The sequence below is a fragment of the Rhinolophus ferrumequinum genome, assembly GCF_004115265.2.
Source record: "Rhinolophus ferrumequinum isolate MPI-CBG mRhiFer1 chromosome 3 unlocalized genomic scaffold, mRhiFer1_v1.p scaffold_36_arrow_ctg1_4, whole genome shotgun sequence".
NCBI lineage: Eukaryota > Metazoa > Chordata > Mammalia > Chiroptera > Rhinolophidae > Rhinolophus > Rhinolophus ferrumequinum.
In genome coordinates, this window is record NW_022680354.1 from 1447581 (window position 1) to 1466582 (window position 19002).

Genomic DNA, 19002 nt, shown 5'->3' on the forward strand with positions numbered 1-19002 from the left:
AAATCAGCAAGATAGGTCGTGGACACCAGGGGGCCTTAGGTGAAAATAAGGTAACAAAACAATTCTCCAACACATTAAAAGGAACGTGACCAATGTTCACAAGGTCTAATTCTCCCTATAACACCTTATGTGTGCACGCACACGCATGTGCACACACACACAATTTTATTTGCATTCAGGGTATGTATCTTATTAATCTATTTATGATTTGGCTTTTTGTTTTGGTAGCATTAGCTTAGGTTATCAAATGCTAGAGAACACATTTAACCACAGATGTCTTTCTGAGTTGGTAAGATATTTTTTTAAAACAACAAGTAAGATTAAATTCCTGTTTTAAGGGCTTTTCATATCTCTGCCTTCTCTGTGAAAACTTATTTGCTGAAAATTCTATTAGGTAACCTAAAACTTAACTAAATATCAGGAACATGGAAATACAATGAAGACAGAAATGTGTAAAGATACCTTTCTCCATTTATCAAATAAAGTAGCACATATCCTACTTACTTCTAGAGACTGAATCCTCTGGAATTTCTCTTTTTTAAAAACTAAATTAAGAACACTGACATTTCTAGCCATGGGGTAGGCAAGTTCAGTTACTTAACTTTCTAGATTAACTAGACTAAGTTGCACATGCATAGGCTACTGTGGGAGGTAGTCTACCCTAGAAATTCTGCTATTTGTGTCTTTATTATAGCCCTTTAATTTTTGTTTAAAGACCATCCTTTGAATTTATATGCCTAGTAAAAGGGCTTATAAGATGATTCATACAATTACAGATTAAAATATTTCAAAAGTTGATTTAATTTATTGGTGGTTAGAAAATTAAATGATCTATAGGTCACTAAATATACTTGATATATTTGTATCGTTTGTTGCTCCGTGATGGATTAAGCTTCTGTACTTTTCCCTGGCTTTTTCTGTTTTCCAGAGCCTGTGAAGATTGGGGCAGGAATAGGTTTATTACATTTGGTTGGTCTTAGAAACTGGCTTTCAAAGTATTTCAAAAAAATTGTTTTAATGTTCAAAACTCATCCAAAAATTTTAAAATACCATTGTTTGTTTTCATATATTTATTCCCATTACATGATACTTTAAGGTTTTATATAGACTTAAATTTTAGAGACATTTAGACATATTTGTGAACCAGTGCTGATTTAAATGGAGCTCTTACTAGTTTTAACAGTTACTAAAAATAAAATACTTTAAAAAAATAAAACAGAAAAAAGTGGAAAGTAAAATTTAAAAAAGACTCATAAATTAAAATTTTTTTTTTTCAACCTCACCCAATGCAGCTTTGTAGTCTTTCATTTCACATCTCAGTGCCTCTGTCTGTAAAGTGGGGTTGATAATAAATCCCATATGATTTTATTTTTATATAGCGTTTCTTGAGCACTTACATACAATTTCTTAAATGTGTCAGAACTCAGCAGTACAGCGAGAATAGAAGGTGGATATCCTATCTACTTATTCTTCATATAATGTGGTATCAAAATTAACATATGGCTCAGCATATTATCTCGGGGTCTTGAACAATGACAATTAGTAGAAGAATGTGTCAGCCTGAACATTTTCATGGCCTAAATATATACCCGTTGTAAGAGTCTTTGTGATTTGAGAATCAGAGGTATTCTATGGATTTTAGGGTGCTTTGAGAGCATTGTCAAAAAACCAGTCGCATAGAACTATGAATTGTAGTTTGGATATTAATATACCACTCATACATAGTCCTAATGGGGGTTCGTAACGAGTCAGAAAAACAATAATAATTAACATTGATTTAGAGCCTTCTCTGTGGCGTGCATCGTACTGTAGGCACTTCACGTAGCCATATGTCTTTTATTACAAAACAACACGGCAGGGAGCCCATATTTATTTTCTAGCAATACTGAATTTTCCCTTTAGCAATATACTATATGCACTTACTTTGGACACCAGCAATCTAATTGCCAGCTTTGCAAATTGATTCTTTACTCTAAGAGCCAAGTCATCCCTGGTAATTGCATCATCAGGAATAAAGCTCTTACTGTTAAAATTCAGTTGACACTGTGGCTGATCACTAGCATGGCATGTGTGGAACATAGCTAGACAGTTCTGAGCTGTATTGACACGGTGATGTTCACCACCAAACAAAACAACAGAAAAACAACTTGAGTCTATGAAGAAGCACAGGAACTTAAAAGCATAAAGAGACAGAATGTCCAAACAGGAAGATGCCATTTATACACATATGCTTTTCTGCAAGTCACCGCGCTTTAATTTTGAGAATGAAGACTAGAGGTCTATTAAGAATTCATCCCCATGGCACTGGTTCAACACCTCGGGCTTCTCTGCTGAAAAGCCTCCTTATGTAGCTGCACTTACCAGTGCAGCAGAAAAGAACGCTGAAGACAAAGCCCAGCAGGATGACAGACTTCCAATTGGGGGAAAGAAAAATTATCTCCACACTGGAAAGGACAAAGTAATGACAAAAATAAAGAGGCTTTGTCAAATATACTTCTCACTATTTTCATTACTTGACTTTGGTATTTCAGAGATGAAGGCTCTTTGCTCCAACACATTAGGGATAATGTAAGAAGCCAACTTCACTCGAAGGAGCACCGCATGGGGAAACGGTCTGTGGGTATGCGTCAAGCAGCCAATTTTTTGGGGAGGGGGGCGGGCAGGCGATTAAAAACACCTAATGAAACAAACATCCCTAAAATTTACAAAATTTGCTATTTAATTTTAAGTCTGCACATCCACTGGGACCCTTAGCGGCTTCCACACTGTTATGAAGCCTACATGACTTCCCCGCCCCCTCTATTATTTATTACTGTGGCTTTGTCATCCGTGTTCTGCCCGCGCAGCGTTATAGATGGGATTTGAGAAGCTGTGTGTTCTGAGCAGAGCGTGCAGGAGGAACCCAGGACAGCAGCGGGGGACGCAGGGAGCACCGGGAGGCCTGGGCAGACCCCGGGAGGATTTCAAAACATGACCGTTGACACACACACAGAACGCGGTAATGGACTCTGAGAAGAAAGCAGCTTGAAAAGGTCGGCTTTGGTTTGACCCCACAGAAAGGGAGTCGCCCTGCAAAGGACACATAAACAATCCGCGGACCCCGCGGGGCACCGGCGGGAGGGCGGAGAGCGCCGGCCTGCTGCGGCGGTGTGCGGGCGCGGGCTCCGGACCTTCCACGCGCAGAAATGGGATCGTGCGTCCGGGTCTCCGTCCCTCCTGCCAGGACCGCACGGCCCCGCCCGTCGGAACCCAGCACCTTGGTAACCCAGCCCCGCCGCCCCCCAGCCCTGCCCGATCGAGACCCGGGCGTGTAGCCCGTGGGAACCCAACACCGCCCGCCCGCCCGCCCCGCACCCCGGCCGGCTCCCCGCGGCTGCGCGGGCGGGAGGTGAGGCGGCCCGAGCCGGCGCGCGCAGCAGCACCTAGCGGAGGCCGCCCGAGGTGCGGCGGCGCGAGCGCGAGCGCGGGGGCGGGCACGCGGCGCGGGGGCGCGCACGGCGGGCGGGGCGGGGCGGTGCGGCGCGTGCGGGCGCTCGGGGCGCACACCGGCCGGCGGGGCTGACGCGGGCGGGCGGGCGGGCTGAGGAGGCTGAGGCGCCCGCGGAGCAGGAGGCGGCCAGTCGGCTGAGGAACCCGCGGAGCCAGGAAAGGGGAGCGCGGGGCGGCCGAGCAGACCGAGGAGCGCGGAGCGCCGGCTGAGGCGGCGGAGCGCGCGGGGAGCCGGGCCCGCGGACCTGTGGGCGCGCGGTCCTCCCCGGCCCGGCCCCATCCGCGTCCGCGCCCCCGGCCCCGACCTCCGCGGCTCCTGGGCAGAGGAGCCAGGCCGGGAGGATGTCGGCGGGCGGCCGCGACGAGGAGCGGCGGAAGCTGGCCGACATCATCCACCACTGGAACGCCAACCGGCTGGACCTGTTCGAGATCAGCCAGCCCACCGAGGTGCGCGCGCGGGGCCGGCGGGCTCCCCCCCCCGCTGAATCCCCTTCAGCCGCCCCTCCCCGCCCCCCGTAGCGACCCCCCCTTCGGCCGTCCCGGCCCCCGGGGTCACCCCGCCCCGCGCCCCCGGACCCGGGTGGCCGCGCGGGCTGGCGTGTGGCGCGCGGTCACCTGTGCCCAGGGCCGGGGGTCGCGCGCCGCGGGCCGGGCGGACGTCTGGAGCCGGGGGCGGGGTCGCGGGCTGAGCGCGGGGTGCCGGGCCCCGTGGGGGTCGTGGGCCGGGGATGGGGTTGCGGGCCGAGGGTGGTCCCGGGCCTCGGGGGGTATTTCAGTCCAGAGGTGGGGGTCTCGCGCCGGGCGTGGGGTCGCGGGCGGGGTCTGTGCGGAGGTCCTGCTGTGGGAGCGGGCGTGGTCGGACGTAATTTTATCCCATTGATCCTGACCCGCAACCAGGGGTCCGCGGCGCCCCTTGACTGTGGGCACTACGGACCTTTGTCACTTGAGAGAGCATGTGACCGGCGGTGTTTTGCTTCAGTGGGTTTGGAAACTTGGGGGTTGCTAACCGCGAGAGTAAAGCAAATATCAGGAAAGTTGTTCTAATTGTGCGGATTTGCTGATAACGCGGCCGGGAATTGAACTCCAGTGGGAAAAAAAAACACACGTTTTCTCCCATTCGTTGCCTGTAGCTCAGGTTTAAGGAGGAGCGCCCCTCCCCCAGCAGGCTGGTCCTAGTGTCCGCGGTGGCCCCGGAGGGGCGGGGGCAGGGCCCGGGGCGGAGGCCCGGGGCAGGGCCCCGGGCAGGGCTGGGGGAGGGGGCCCGGGTCTTTCCCAGGTCCTGGGCCGGCCGGCGCGGCCCTGCCTGGCGGTGGCCAGTCCTGGGCGTGCTCCTGAGAAAAGGAGGAAATCACACTTGCTCCGGGTCTGGGACGGTGGTAGTTGTTTGCTGCTGAAAGAGTCCCGAACAGTTTTTAAAAAAACAGGTTTGAGTCTCAATCAGTTGGGATAGGGGAGGTGGTGTGGGAGAAAGACCTTGTAAATCGTTTCATAACCGTGAACGTTTAGAATTGTGTTTCATTCACAAATTGTAGTGGTTGCACACACTTGAACTGCGTGAAACCCACCTTACCCAGGGTTTATGCCCTCTTAGGACATTGTTTTAATAGCACCTGTTTTTTAATTGTTCTAATAGGTAATTCAAAGTTAATATTATTGCTTAAAATACCAGTTCTTAGGCACCAATCATCTTTGGCAAATTGGAACATTCTCATGAAATTTAATCTCTCTTCTTCTTAAACCCCAGTTTATATTTTTTAATAAGTTGACTTACCTATTTTAACTTCTTGATTTGTCCTGTGATGGGAAGGATTCCATTTCTTCTGTCTTCAGGGTAGAGCCATTCATCTTGATCCTCACTTGAATGTTAAGGTTCCACTTTAGACTTTCTGACTTACGGTTCTTCGACTTAATGACGGTGCTAAAGCGATACCCATTCACTAGAAACTACTTTGAATTTTGAATGTCCGTCTTTTCTGGGCCTTGCTGCGGTATGACAGCCCTGGTGACGGTGGGCCAGCGGGGGTGGCTGCGCACAGTTGGCCAGGCCACGGCAGGAGTCAGCAACCCCTCCTCTGCAGTGCACTGCTCTCAGCGTTTTCTTTCTTGCTTTCTTTTTACTTCTTTATTATTTTTCAAAATTTTTGGATACTGTGTTCTGGGCACGTTTAAGGTAGGCTAGGCAAAGCTGCGGTGTTTGGTAGGCTAGGTAATATTAAATGCATTTTTGATGTATGATGTTCTTGATTTAGGATGGGTTTATCAGGTGGTAACCCCATTGTCAGTCGAAGATGACAATTATTTGTATAAATTATTAGGTTCAGGTTGTCAATTTGAACACTGATTGATAGCTCATCTTCTCTAATGATTTTATAAGTTAGATGCTAGTGAGTAAATTAATATGTAGTTGTGTTCCTTAGTAGCGTGCCTTTGGAAGGTGACGCGCAGTAATTCAGCTTTCAGGATTTTGTTATTTTTCAGGATTAAGTTCATTTTTCTTCTCTGGTTTAAAAAATTCAGATGTAAAATATCTTGGTACATAGTTGTTTTGTTTTTCTGTTTGAATGGATCTGTTTATAATTGTTTTTTGAGAGATTCCCCAAGTCTGGTTGAGAAAAGGAATATTTTTTTTCAGTTTAGTAATAGATAGTTCAATTTATTCCTTGGGATTTTAAATTGAGGTGGTATTTTCAAAAAATTATAAATAAGAAACAGATTATAGTTTTGAAGCACTCAATTGAAACTTTTTTCTATATTCTTAGATATAGGTTGTTGTTGAAGTAAAACTGGCCTGTCATTTGGAGAGCCACTTATTTTTATTTCATACCTTCTACAGGTGAAAAGTTGCTGTGTACGTGTGTGTTGAAGCAAAGTGAAAGTTGCAGGAATTTTTTTTGACAATGATTATGTGTTGTAGCTTTTCTTCCCCACTTACACCTGAACATTTCTATTTTTAGAAGTGATTCTCAAGGATTGTATTAGAAGGCTTTTTATAATGAAATAAAGTGTTTTTTAAATGTTCATATGTTATTTTTCTTAGTTTTTTCGTTATCTAGTATCTAGGTCACAGTTTCTGTTTTGTTTTCTGGAGAACCTTTACATACTATTAAGTTTATTCTGATCTTGGAAGTTAAGCTTCAGATTTAACATATCTTTCATTATGATGTAGTAAACTTATGTTAATTCTCTAAACCAGTATTTCAAGGCCAATGGTTTGAATTTGCTTTATCTAAACTTGTCTGAAAATTTTTACCATCTAATAATAATGAACTTTTTATTCTATTTGGCCATCACAAATTATATCTTAGTTTTCTACAATAATGTAATTGTTATACTGGCCTTTATTATAATGTTCAGTAAATGTTGAGCAAATTTACTGCAGAATTTGATTTGTATGAATAAGATTTAAGCTTTATATTTATTTATATATTTGGATAATCTTTTTGTGTATGTGTATAAGAGTAGTTGTGTTTTGTTTTGTTTGCTTTTTTGGGGGACAGGGTACAGTGATCGGTATCTATCGTCAGGTTTTATAACTCTATTAATCATCTTTGGTGGTTTCAGGCAGACTTGCTAACCACTGATAATTCTGTGGTTACTGTTCAGGAAGGATAAATTTGGCGTTTTGGATTACACTCACTTTTTAAGAAAATCGGAATATGTTTTAAAGTCAAGCTGGTTAACTTTGCTTATTTCCTTCATGTTTTACATTTCTTTTTTTCCAAAGAAAAAACAGGTACTATTGTATCATTATATATTGTTTAATCCTTCCTCAGTTGGATCCTAGATTCTTTCAGAGTTTTCAAATGAGAGTTGATGATCTAAACTTAATGTTGATATTTTATCACCAGGACATTGATGTTAAACTGAATTAATATCTTTGTTGCTGTGGAAAACTGTAACTCAAGGTACAAGCTTCTTCAAGCTAGTAGTCTTGTCCTTCTCTTATTTTTAATGTTAAGGCTTTATTTCTCTTAGGGATTTCTAATGATTTATTATGGCAGAGTGCTTCCTGCCAATCTTGACGTCCCATTATCTTCTCAGAAGAGGGTTTCTGCGGTTACCCAGATGTCTCCCTGTTGTTCTGTTGTTTAACTGAACCTCAGTTTTGTCGCTCTAGCCATTGGTTTGTCTCTCTCTCTCTCCCTGATTACATACGAAGGCCAGAGCTTAGTGTTTTATTTTTTTAAATATTATTCTTATGTTTGTCATGTGGTCGGTGCTCAATAAATACATGTATTTTGTGGGGAGAATATTGAATATAGCTTTTTTTGTGTATACCTTTATTCCTGACAAAACATGGGATATATTCTTTTTTAAAAACTTAGTGAAATTGTCTGTTGGAGTATTAAAGATTTATGTATTCAAGTCTGGTTCTTTTGTATAAAACAACAAAATGCAAAAACTGCTAGTAGTTGACACTTCATGAGATATTTCTTAAAGTCATTTCTTTATTGTTTCTGGAGTTCACTGCCTTCTTTTTGTACTGATGGGGAAAAAATAACCTAGTATTTGTGTGGACACCCACATATGCTCTATTTACTAAAATTGAATAGTTATATTTTAATACTCTTGTTAATCTTGAGAGGTACTGTAGTGATTCATATTGCCCAGAAGTGTGTGTAACATACAACTTCTGGTTTGTCAGCAGAGGTGGAATAGAATCTCCACGTGAAGTAGTAGGAATTGCATAACTTACAGTGAAATCTGTACTCCAGACTATGACTATGCTTTGTCACACAACTATGTTTGAGATGGTTTTAGAAATTGCAATTATATTATTAAACATTGGTACTTTGGAAGGTCTCTTCCTAGTAACTCATGTATAATGAGAGAGTAGCCAGTGGTGTTTTTCGTGTTGATAGGCACGTCAATTCCCTTTTTTTGTTGTTTTTTTCATAGCTTGACCTCAGTGGTGTATAACCTTTATTTCCTGGAGTAACTGGTTAAGGTTTATATATTATGGGTGTATGCTTGTGAGTCTGAGGTAAAGCCCTTGTCTAACATTATTATCTTAAATTGAAACTATATCTAGTTTCAATTTGATATCCTGCCAATGAAAAATAATTTTACTTTATGCAATTTACACACTTAATGGAATGTAAATGTTGTAACTATAGGCTTTCTAGAACTATCAAATTTTGATCATGGTTAGTGGTAGAATAGCAATAGTGGTTCTTTCATATTCTTGAGAAAATATGAATCACAGAAAATCAGGATATTGTACCAAATTGGTGGGAAGCATAAGAAAAAAGGGTTTAAGGTTTTGTCATTGTAGATTTAATTGACCAATTGTAGTGTGTGAAGCATTGTTACTAGGTGTTGGTTATTATTCTGGTGGCACAGGTTAATTTGTTTATAGTTTTACCAGACTTGAATTTTGGCATAATATCACAAAATGCTAATAAACAGTATAGCAATTACTTGGATATAAACTTGTTTTCCTTTAGTATAAATAAAATGGATATACGAGTAATGTGTATGGAACATAAAACTAAATTGACCTCTTAATCAGGTTAGATAGTGTTGATGTTTGTTCAGAAGTTTGCTACTTCTGTTAGTATCTTGACTGTTTGTATGGAGGATGTGCTCTTTCGTCTGAAGATGCCTCAGACAGGGACGGAAATTGACCTACATTTACACTTGTAAGTTAGATATTGAGCAATGTGCCCAATCCTACAGACCCATGTATCGGTTCTGGGCACGTCTGGGAGCTAACACTGACCATCTGGCGGGGCCGGAGGGTCCTTCGGTGGCTTCTAGTGAGTATCCCCACATGTGTGAGGTGACAGCAGGTGTGGGCATGTGTTCTGAGCTGGACCATCTTTCTGCGTGAGCTGTGCATAAGGAGAAGCTTTTCTAGTCGTAACTGGGTGCTAAATAAAGCCGGCATGAGATCTGGTGAGGTGGCTATTGTTTGCTTATCTCAAGTCATCTGGTGGAGGTTTTGTTTTTGCAACAATAAAACTGTAAAACTTCACTTACCTTAGTGCATTCGTGATTGACCAAAGCCATTTTAATTTAGAAAGTGAATGTATTTTATAGGGTGAAAGTAAGTACATGTAGAAGTATAATAAATCATATGCAAACCCCAGTATGAATTGATTCCTAAAGAAGAGGGTAATTTGAGCTTTCATAGTTGTGTGTCATGAATGAAATTATTGAGAGGAACTGAGAATGACTAGTTTACTGTGTGACTGGGAAATAGCCACAGTTTCTGTATTCTTACTCAAAAGAACTATGTGAAATTCATGTTAATGTTAAAGAAAAATTGTGTTGCTTACAGTAGAAAATGAGCCGTGCACTTCTGTTGTACTTGTTTGCATGGTCGTGGATGCAGGTTGAATACACACAGGGTGCTTTGTTTACTAAATGTTGTCACTACATTATAGGTAGGGTGCCTTGTGGAACACTTCTGTGAGTAAAGGTGGTACCAGGACAACAGGCATCAATTGGGACTGTCTCCATTAACTAGGTGTGAACAAGATGAACTTGCTTAATTAAACTGTTGTTGTTTTCAGTTTCGGAAGTTTTGGCCGTCCTTCAGTTTACTAGTGCTTCTAGGGCCTGATAGATGTGGGCAGACTGGACCAGGACATTGGTGAAATGTTAGACATCTGGGTTGTGTTTTCAAAGCTGCCTTCCATTTTGGTAGGACGGAAGCAATCACTGTTGAGCACAGCTTTGCCACCGTCCGCAGTGAGAACAGTGTGTTTCCAAATGAGGAAGGAGGTCTTGTCTTGCTTTCTAGAACTCCACCTGAAGGTTTCATTGTTTTTCATAGTAAAAGAGAGTTTGATCTCCAAAATTAGGACCCATGAAAAAATGTCCACCCTTACCATTGTTTGGATGTTTTATTGGTTAAGAGCAGTCCAGTTGTCTTGTTGTATTCAGAACCATAGCTTGTAGTGAGTGCTTTGTTGCTTGATTTCCTACATGTTCTGTTAAAAGGAAAATCAGACTTTTGCTCTTTGCAAATTTAAACCAGTTGTTCCTTCCAAGAATGTACTTTCTCTTTATCCTTGTTTGCGAATAGTGGTACTTTCCATGGTGACCTACTTATTATTCTATTTCCTGATTTGTACAGGAGAACCAGTACAGCTTATGTGTTACAACTTTATGCCACTGTTACCAGCTTTTGGGACTGAGACTTGACATTGCCAGTTTGTCCTCACTCTTGCTCTGATTTCTATACGTTTGTTTAGTAGAGAAAATGAAACGGGAGCAACAATATGACCACTGTTGGACGCAATCAGATATTTAAAAACCATTGTATTCTTAAAATGGGTAACTTCTATATGCACGCTTAGTATAAAGTCTATGCATTGGGAAGGTGTCTTTCAAATGTTATTCTTAGGTGGATATTGATACTGATATCTGAATCAATTTCTGAGTGCTCCAGGTTTCTAGAAAGATGCTTGTAAAACATACCATGATTTTATATGAACTCTGTAATGAGTTCTTAGGTTACATTACATTTTTCACATTAATGAATTTTTGTATTGGCAAAAACTTGGGGTGGTTAGTTTTAAGAGACATTGATAATAAAAGTAAAAATCAGTTATATGGATGTTTCTAGATTGAGCCCCAGTATTTTATCTTCATTTCTGGTACTCATTCTCCTTTGGGAGATTCTTCTACTTTTCCTCTTCTGTTATAGTAAAGGCTGTTTGTCTGTCTTGTACTTTGAATGGCCTTTTACCCATGCATGGTTTTGTGCTATCATGCATTGGCCATTTGGCAGATATTGGTTCACAGAGTCATGTGGATTTTATGCTGATGGATTTCTTTTTTAAAAAATATCAAAATGTCACATTTGTTAGTATCCCCACTGATCTGAGAAATCTTAAGTATTCGGAATCTCTCCAGCTCACAGTGGTGGATACAGGTTTTCAAACATTTAATTTCCTATCAAAAGCTCAAATTTTATTATTGGCAGCACTGGTGGCACTTGAAGGACAGGCTTTCTTCATTTTTGAAAAAGTGCCTGCTGGATAGCCCAGCCTGAATAACTGGGGTTTGTCACTTCTTTAAGGTAAACATGATGTTCCATGAAAAAGGGGCTCATTCCGTTCACACTTCCATGGTCGCACAGATCTTTTCTTGAGAGAGCATAGAACTTGGGTATGTAGCTCAAGTAGGAGTTCTCTATATGCACTTCCTATTTTGGCACATAGAGTTTCAAACAAACATGTACTCAGAGGAAATTCGATAAACTTAATCATTGTTTTATTTCATCACAGACTTTTTAAGTGACACTGGTCTCTTTTTTTAAAGTGAATGCACAACAGTGAAAATACATCGAGTGTTAATACAGTTTGATGCTGCTGTCTTGATCTGTACTAAATCATGTGCTGTCAGTATTGTTTGTCATTTCCTTAGACCGTCAGCACAAATACCAGCATGAGAGAGGCTAATACTGTGGAAGTATTAGTGTGAGAAATTTTGCCCTCACGGTTGACACGAAAGGGTCTGAGGGAACCTGAAGCATTCGTGGACTGCAATTTATGAGTTTCTACCCAGAATATTTAATGATGGGTTTTATGAATTTTGCTTTGGGCTGATTTTAAAAATATATTGTAAGGTAGATATTAAAATCTATATTCATGGTATTTTCCAACTATGGCCATAAAGTTAACAGATATGTAACATTTAAAATGTGAACATAGGACTTACTATGATAAAAGGTAGATTTCGATATAAATTTGTTTTACATCTGTATTTGCTTATTTCCTATATTTATAAGTACCTATTTTAATTTTTAGTCATCAGTAATAAGATGCATGTATTTACAGTTTTGTTATTGAAGAATACTGGCCACAACCTAGTTAAAGAGGAGACTATGAAATTTTATTATTCTGGTTGACTCAGGATATAATCTAGGCTCCTCCTACTCATGGGTCCATTTCTAGGTCAGAGAACAACAGTGTCTAATGGATTCCAAGTAATGTGGTAGGTGGCTGTGTCTGGACGTGGGCTAGTGTCTTCTGGTGCGTGTCTGTCCTTTCAGTCTCCCCAAATGTGAGCTCCGAATTATGACAGCCATTGACTGTGTAAGGATTTTTTTTTTTCCTATTGTGTTTGGTTGTATTTTCCCTTAGCTTTAATGTAGTTCCTGAGAAAAAGACCGACATACAAGCACAGACAGAATTTTAATACTTCAAAATAATATGTGAATATATTACTTTTTTAAATGTATGTGGTAAAACCAAAATATTAGCATATGGAGTTTATGTTTAAGAGTAGCAGCACTTAAGATTAATTTATGTACTCAGTGGCAACTTGTTTTGCAACAATTACTATATTGTGTTGTTAATTCACAGTTAGGTGTAAGTTCATTTTGAATTTTTGGTGACCATTTCCTTTTCATAGATAGCATTACTAAATTATTTGGTGATACACTGTTTTTAACCACTTAGTGAAATGTGTTTACTAATAAACATATTGCTTTAATTTTCTGGGTAATGAAATACAGATAAGAAATTTTAATTGCTGAATAAGTGAATTTGTAAATGAGTCCTTTGTAGACCAGCTAAGCTTCTGCTTATTGGAGAGCAGAGGCTGCCAGGGGTACCATGGACAGTGTTTTTACTGCATTTAATGTTCAGGACGTTCAATATTCTAAAATGTGTTTTTAATTCAAGTTTGGCAAAGGTGACCTTGTTGAGTTCATGGTTCAGTTAAGGTGTCTTTATTCCAAATGTGCTGATTTTAGTTTTTAAAAATTATGTTTTTATTACCTTTATGAAATTGTTACTTTGGGAATATCAAGGACAGTGAAATTAAGGCCAGTAAGTCTGGAAAACCGTTAAAAAAAATTTGTGATGTTATGTTCATTTCACTGTAGTAAGATTATACATTTAAAATATTTTTTCTATTATGAAAACAATGCTTATTTTAGAATATTTGGAAAATGCTTGAAGTGTGCATGTATGTTTAGTTGGATCTGGTTGTTGATTATTTGCATTTTTAGCGAGTACTGAATTATGTTTCTTAACCAGCCATGTGTCTGTCAGGAATTGAGTTTTTAAAAGTTACTTAGATTATTGTGGTAATAATTGTAATACTTAACATTTTGTGACTGCATACTACCTACATGCATGACATCAGTGTAAATGCTTTTGTGTGTATGTCTCTAAGTTCTTGTAACAATCCTATAAGGTGGTACTTTGGCCATTGTTACTTTTGGATGAAGAAACCATGGCACAGGGAGACGATGTGACATGGTCGAGGGTATGCAGCTAGTGAGCTGAGGAGCCTCGATCTGAACCCAGATGGTCGGATTGCGACTTTCTTAAGCCATTATATTTGTAGAATTTGAAAATTTAAGGTCACCACAATGAAAACTGTCTGGGAGTTTCATAGGAAAATAATTTATAGAGTAATTTAGAGCTTAATTTTCAGGAAGAACCATAAGCATGATGTGGTTAACGAAATCTGTTTTATTTACATGACATATTATTGCACCCATGTATGTAGATCTTGTATTAGATACATCTGTACATAAATGTGTTGGTTTTCATCTTGACTTTTTAAAGCCTGGTTATAATTTTATCTTTTGTGTTTGAGACAGATGATTGTGTGTTTTTTATCAGCATGGTGCAATGCTGTGCTTTATTTCCTGACTGTGGGGACTGGCAACCAAAACTAGGACTAGGACTGAAGGGTCTGAGGGACGTTTGACAGCTTCACCAATGGCTTTCCAATACCCGAGGGAAAGAAGGCAGGCGAGACCTGCCCACGGTAGTGGCACTGCTGTGCTCAGACCCTTTTCTGATGGCACAGCCGTGTTTTGAGTTTGTAGTGTGAGTCTTGTGACTCCCCACGCCATTTCATTTTGTCCCTTTCCCTCTTAATGTGCTTCCTCTCAGCGCCATCGTCCTTGACTTTGTTCTGCATGTTACCTCAGCTCTTGAAAATTAAACAGCAAACTAAACTTGTTTGTTCTCATCACTGCTAGGGTTCAGTTAACTTAATTTCATAAAATTTTGTTTACATATTAGCTAGTGATTCCCCCCCAGGTAACATTTGAATTTCAGCAGTCTTCCAGGGATAATTCCTTTATTGTTTCTAACTATTCTTTAACATGTGTTGAGCAAATATTTGCCATTCCCAAATAAGAAGGGGGATTTTCAAACAAAACAGCAGGTTTAGGGAACAGCCTAGTCGACCTAGACCTCAGTTCACACAGACACGCTTCTCTGGTTATGAGTCTATGTTTGCTCCTCTTGTGAGATACAGTAAAGCATGGAGGAAGTTTCTAGGCAGGAAGTTACGAATACTTTTATGAGTCTGACTGTTTGATTATAAGAGCTGCACGTTAGCATACCCAGATTTGTGGTGACGGCAAACTAAGGTACTCACTAAACCGTGGTATAGGATATGAGATGTGTGTACTTAGGCTTCTCACCCCGTACTATCCTTATTTGTATCAGTTTAGTGTAGCATTTGCCTGTACATTCTTGTGGCTCATATTCTAGCATAAAATATAATTGAACTTTGAAAAGTTACCTTTTTTTTTTTTTTACCAAGTGGCACCTAAACCACCAAATATTACTTGTCTGTAATTTGCACAGCTTCTGAACAAATTTCTGATGCTTCAGGAATGTTTGCATTTTATTAGTGTAATGATATTTTTAGACATTTTATCTTTAGTATGGAATTACAAATGCATGTGATTGGTATCATCAGCTTGATTCTTGGGAAACATTGTAGGTTTTACATTAAATAGAGTGATAATTATTTGCTTCTATGAACTTCTGTCTGTGAGCAAAAGTTTTGGCAATGGTTAGGCGACTACATCATGGGCTGAGTCGTGTGAGAAATTGCTTCTGTTGCATATTTGGTTTTGTTTGTTTTTTAGTGGCTTAGCCCTGTTAAAACTTGACATTTAAATGTTTCTCTCGGATTTATCTTAGGTTAATGCAGTATTCATTCATTCAGACTAATATTTATTGAGTGTGTGGTGTGTTTTAGGCTTTGTTAGGGACCAGGCCTACAAAAGTGAAAGGATGAAATAATCTGCAATCTCAAGGAAGGAAGTGAAACAGACTTATTATAATGGACCCATTGTGCCCTGAGAAGAGAGCCTAAATGGTAGCTAAGGGCACTGACTGCGTTTGGGTCCTGAGGTTGAAACCTGGCCCTCCCACTCAGTAAATGTGTCCCTCTCTGTGTTGATGTCCAAGGTCACTCTTTGGTGGTCACCTACTGCGTGCCAGTCACTGTATAAGTGCTGAGCATGCAAAAGTGCTGTGCCCTTAATGGGCACATGGTCCTTTTCTCAAATAACTCCCATTCTAGTATGTAGGATGGATTGCAGTCACGTGGTAAGTATTCTGTTGGGATGGTGGGATCAGGCACATCTTTGTAGACAGTTAAGGTGAGTCTTTAGCTGATAAGGAATTTTCTATGGACAAGTGGGAGGGTACTCCTGGCAGAGAACATTATCCAGCCAACGTGTATTCATCTGGTACCTGCTGTGTAGAGGTGAGCAAGAGAAACACTTGTCAGGAATGCCAGTTTGGTGGAAGAAATGCACAAATAAACAAGAGCCACACCTTACGTGCTGTGAAGAGGGAGGAAAAGGGTAGCACGTGGGCAGCTCAGCGAAGTGTAACTGAGTTCATTGTAGAAAACGTTTCTTCTGAGCTCTGAAGAGTTTGTAGGAAGCAGCTGGAGACAGGGTAGGGAACTTAGTGGGAAACATCCAGTCCGCTTGGATTCGTGTGTGTGCCCTTGAACGTGGAGGTGCATTTGTGACCTGCAGATTGTATCGTTCCTGATTCTTCCCGGCTCTTCCCTGTGTGATGATTGTAGGTCCTCGCCTGTGTGGCATCAGGTTTGACCTTGGCCGTGACATAGGCCATGCTGAGCAGCAGCGTTAAGTCCCATTCCATGGTTCTGTCATTGCTCTTCTGTCTTCCATGAATTAATGTCTCAGGCTGTGAACGTTTGTACGAGAGTGAAGCTTGGAACCGAGTTCCAGCCACCCACAGATCGAGAATGCGTTATCTTGAGGAAGAAATGACACTTCGTTGTTGGAAGCCGCTGAGGTCTTGGGTTCGTTTGCTTTTGCAGATAACCTGACTGAAATACTGTGTGTCTCTGTGTGTCTGCACATACAAGTGTGCGCACGCTCACCTGCTGCGAAATGGGTGTTGGCCAGGGCCAGATTCTTAGGGGCCGTGTCAGCCCAGTGAAGAATGTTCCAGATGAAAGACCATGATGAGGGCTTGCTGTTCAGTGAGACCTCCCTGTCAGCAGAGTGTAGGGAGAACGAGTGGAGGCAGCGCCTCACGGACTGCGTGGCCGTGCTCTGTGGGGTCACGGCCTGTGCTAAGGAAGGTGGTGCAGCTGACGTGGAAGGAGGGAGTGAGAGTTAGGAGGTAAAACGGACTGGGCGACGAAGGGGTTGTCCGTGGTTGTCCATCTCAGGCTCCTACGTGGCTACCTAGGTACTCTGCACCAGAATGGAAGGACAGAAAGATAAGTGGTAGGTGAGATTGCGTAGGGAGGGAAAAGGTCGTCTTTGAGGTGCTTGTGGATTTCCAGGTAGAAGTTTGCAGCATAGATGGCTGAGAGGAGTGGAGCAGGGCTGAATGGTGACTGTGGCAGGTAGCTGGGAGGTAGCCACGGCGGAGACGCGAGACGGCTTAGAAAGAGCTGTGTCAAGAGAGACAAGAACCTAGGACGGAAAGCTGGAGAATCCCAAGCTCTCTGGGGTGGATGGTGGAGGAGGAAGTGGCCGTGGAAGTCCAAAACGGTGAAAGGCTCCTGCTGTCCACATCTGGGAGGAGGGTTTCGAGAGAAAGTGTCACCTGCTGAACTCTGCTCTATGGTCCAACACCTTTTGACTCATTTAATTCCTGCCTTTCTTGCTTCCAGTCCTTCTACTGCGCTACTCAACTGCTTCTCTTGCCGCCCCTTGTTCTTTGTGTTGCTCTGTTAGTCTGTGCCTGTTCTTTCCTTATCTCCCTTGGTTGACTCCATTTTGCTCATCTTGGCACAGTAAGTATTTTAATATTGGAGTATATCCTCTACTTATTTTTTCCATAAAAAGGGGCCTGTAATTAAATATGGGACCATTATACCAAGATCAAGGAGGCAAATTGATACTGTAGCTGACAAACTATACTTATTTAACATTTATTGATTCTAAACTACGCATGCCCATTTAGATACTGAAATCTTTGGTTGGTATTCCTGGGTCACGGTATACTTTGCAAGAGGGAATTAATGGTGGGCCCGATTGCCTGGTAGCTTCTTTATCCTATTACCTTCTTTCGTCTTCTTTTTTGCCAGAACGTCTTCTCTGGATTTCAAACATTGGTTTCATCTCACTGTGTCGGTGTGTTTGTTATTGTTGTTGTCACAGAATCTGCACTATATGTGTTTTAGACCAGGTGATCGAGGTGACTGATGATTTGCCTACTGCAGGGCCTAATGCTGTCTTTCTGGTGTAGTCTGGCAGTCAGTTGATAAAAGCCTCGGGAAATGCTGGCTTTTGCTGGGTTTCAGTCTACCTTGGTCGTCTTTGGCCACCTCCACTAATGTCTCCACACACACACATACTCTTAGTCACTTACCGTGGTCTATAAATACAGGCCTGAAAAACAAAACAAAGCAAAAAATATGTTTGATTTTGGTGGCCAATCTTGGAGGGGAAGAATTTGGGAAATGGAATAATGAGTACTGTGTTTCCTGAAAACAAGACCGAGCTGGACCCATCCGCTCTAATGCATCTTTTGGAGCAAAAGTTAATATAAGACCCGGTCTTATATAAGACCTGGTATAATATACTATAATAATATAATATAATACTCTGTCATATTTTAATATAAGACTGGGTATAATATAATGAAATGTAATATAATACTCGGTCTTATTTTAATACATCACCGGGTCTTATATTAATTTTTGCTCTAAAAGACGCATTAAAGCTGATGGTCTGGCGAGGTCTTATTTTCGGGGAAACGGTAGTAGCGTAGGAGAGGAGAGGAAAATAAACTGAATCCGGGATCCGTAGGAATTCAGTGCACCTGGTCGCTGGCTTAACGTTGACATTTGTTTAGAGCAGCAGCATTGTCTGTCAGATTAGCCTGTGTGACAGTATCGCACCTCATCGTGAACTTGACTGATCTCTTTGCTTCCACTCCATTCTGTACTCAAATGTGCTCTTAATTTTTCCAGAACTTTCCCACCTCTAAGACTCCAGACTGCCAAAATATTGTTTTAGCAATTCCTGACCTCTGCTCCCTGCAATTTGGGAAGATAGAGTTTCCATGGGGGAATCTGCATAAAGTCAAGGGCATGATGGCTGTAAGAAAAGATGAAATAAGACCATTTGTGACAACATGGATGGATCTTGAGATTATAATGCTAAGCAAAATAAGTCAGAGAGAAAAAGCAGAGAACCGTATGATTTCACTGATATGTGGTATATAAAACTGAAAACAACAAAAGAAGACAGACAAAGGAACAAAAACTCATAGACATAGACAATAGTTTACGGGT

General features: G+C 41.4%; 1 protein-coding gene across 16 annotated transcripts in view; it reads left to right on the forward strand.

The window, feature by feature from the left end:
- The first annotated feature begins 3242 nt into the window (after positions 1 to 3242).
- The window catches only part of AFDN (afadin, adherens junction formation factor), a 131674-nt gene continuing 115914 nt past the window's right edge, over positions 3243 to 19002 (forward strand). For 6 of the 16 annotated variants that reach the window (XM_033100443.1, XM_033100450.1, XM_033100447.1 and 3 more), the window contains exon 1: positions 3704 to 3936. In XM_033100443.1, the coding sequence (XP_032956334.1) occupies positions 3832 to 3936 (105 nt within the window). In that variant the 5' untranslated portion in view covers positions 3704 to 3831. Of the gene's footprint in view, positions 3261 to 3702; positions 3937 to 19002 lie in introns of those variants that run through there. The other 10 variants (XM_033100454.1, XM_033100449.1, XM_033100456.1 and 7 more) reach the window with 4 other exon arrangements.